Here is a 1,533-nt window from a genome sequence, read left to right on the forward strand (position 1 = left end):
AGGGTGCCCGAGCCCTGGCCCAGGCTGCCCAGGGAGGTTGTGGAGTCTCCTTCTCTGGAGATATTCAAAGCCTGCCTGGATGAAGTCCTGTGTAGATTGCTCTAGGAGAGCCTGCTTGAGCAGGGGGGTGGGACTGGGTGATCTCCCGAGGTCCCTTCCAACCCTTGCCATTCTGGGATTCTGGGATCCTGGGACTGCGTCTGACAGTGGCTTTGAGCCACCGTTGCAGAATTTGCAGGCCTGGGCGTTCCAAAATGCCGCGTATCCCAAAAAAATTCAGGTCCGGAAGGCGGGCGAAGCCTTGGCAAAACAGCTCAGGCACGGCTCCCGCTATTTATTATCTACCTGGGCTGGGGGAAGGGAAAACACAAGCTCAGTTGGAAGGCGGGATGACCGAATACCTTCTCGAGAGAGCACCGTAAAGCTGACGCCGGGGTCGCTGAGCTTGACGAAAGGCACAGATCCGTCCTCCAGCCCCTTCCTGGCCAGCAGGATGTTTTTCGCGCACACGTTGCCGTGCACCAGGTTTTTGTCCTCCTGTGAAAAGGAAGGGAAAGGAAATCGTGGAGAAACTCCCGCCGACGCCTCGGAACAAGGTCAAGTCTACGGACTCCGGTAGAAAATAAAAACCGCGCGACTCCTGGCTGTAATTACGGCCGGCACCTCCCTGTCTCCATTATCCCTTTGCTGAACCCGGGGGCTGGGGGGGGAATAAAAGGAAGAGGAGGATTACCCAGCGCTGGGACGCGTGCCCTCGCAAGCGGCCAGCGAGCTCGCCCAAGCCGCTGGCCAGAAGCCCAGCCAGCGGGGAAGGCAGCGTCCTCACATCTGGGGCTCTTTCCCCATCTCGCGCGGCCTCAAAACGAAGCTACGGAGCCGGCGTTTTGAAGTTCACCTGCGCTACCCCCAGCCGCTCGCCTCCAGGGAAGCGGGAGCGAGGATGGGTCTTGCGAGGTGCAGGTTACGTTAAAAAATGTGTTTATCGGCTTGGAGGGCGGAGGGGAACGTGGCAAATCCTTCCTGCCGCGCTGGCAGCAGGACCCAGCTGGAGCAAAAGGCGCTGGGAGGTGATCTCCAGCACGGTGAAACCCCCAGCTCCCAGCCCCATTTACCAGGTAGCTCAAGGCACTGGCCAACTGCTTGGCCACGGTGATTTTCCAGCCCACGGTGACCCGGCCTTTCTCCTTCCGCAGCAGCACGTCCAAAGGTCCGTGTTCCACGAATTCCTCCACCATGATATCTGGGAAAGGCAGAGATAGGGTCCTCAGCCCGGTGACGGAGCTGCCACCAAGGGAAAAGGCAGCAGCACAAGGCGCCAAGCCAAGCCCGATGGAATGCACCCGCGAGTGCTGAAGGAACTGGCAGATGACATTGCTGAGCCACTCTCCATCATCTATGAAAGGTCGTGGAGAAGAGGAGAGGTGCCTGATGACTGGAAGATAGCCAATGTCACTCCAGTCTTCAAAAAGGGCAAGAAGGAGGACCCAGGGAACTACAGGCCGGTTAGCCTCACCTCTGTCCCTGGAAAGGTGA

At 58.8% G+C, this 1,533-nt stretch overlaps 1 protein-coding gene across 1 annotated transcript in view; it reads right to left on the reverse strand.

Annotated features, from left to right (window-relative positions):
• The window catches only part of TYK2 (tyrosine kinase 2), a gene marked incomplete at both ends in the record, with an annotated part of 11,557 nt that overhangs the window by 2,723 nt on the left and 7,301 nt on the right, over positions 1 to 1,533 (reverse strand). The window contains 2 exons of the mRNA XM_035900974.1: positions 402 to 537; positions 1,113 to 1,240. Of these exons, the coding sequence (XP_035756867.1) occupies positions 402 to 537; positions 1,113 to 1,240 (264 nt within the window). The remainder of the gene's footprint in view (positions 1 to 401; positions 538 to 1,112; positions 1,241 to 1,533) is intronic.

This window comes from Egretta garzetta, unplaced genomic scaffold (assembly GCF_000687185.1).
Source record: "Egretta garzetta isolate BGI_Z169 unplaced genomic scaffold, ASM68718v1 scaffold1068, whole genome shotgun sequence".
Classification (NCBI taxonomy): Eukaryota; Metazoa; Chordata; class Aves; order Pelecaniformes; family Ardeidae; genus Egretta; species Egretta garzetta.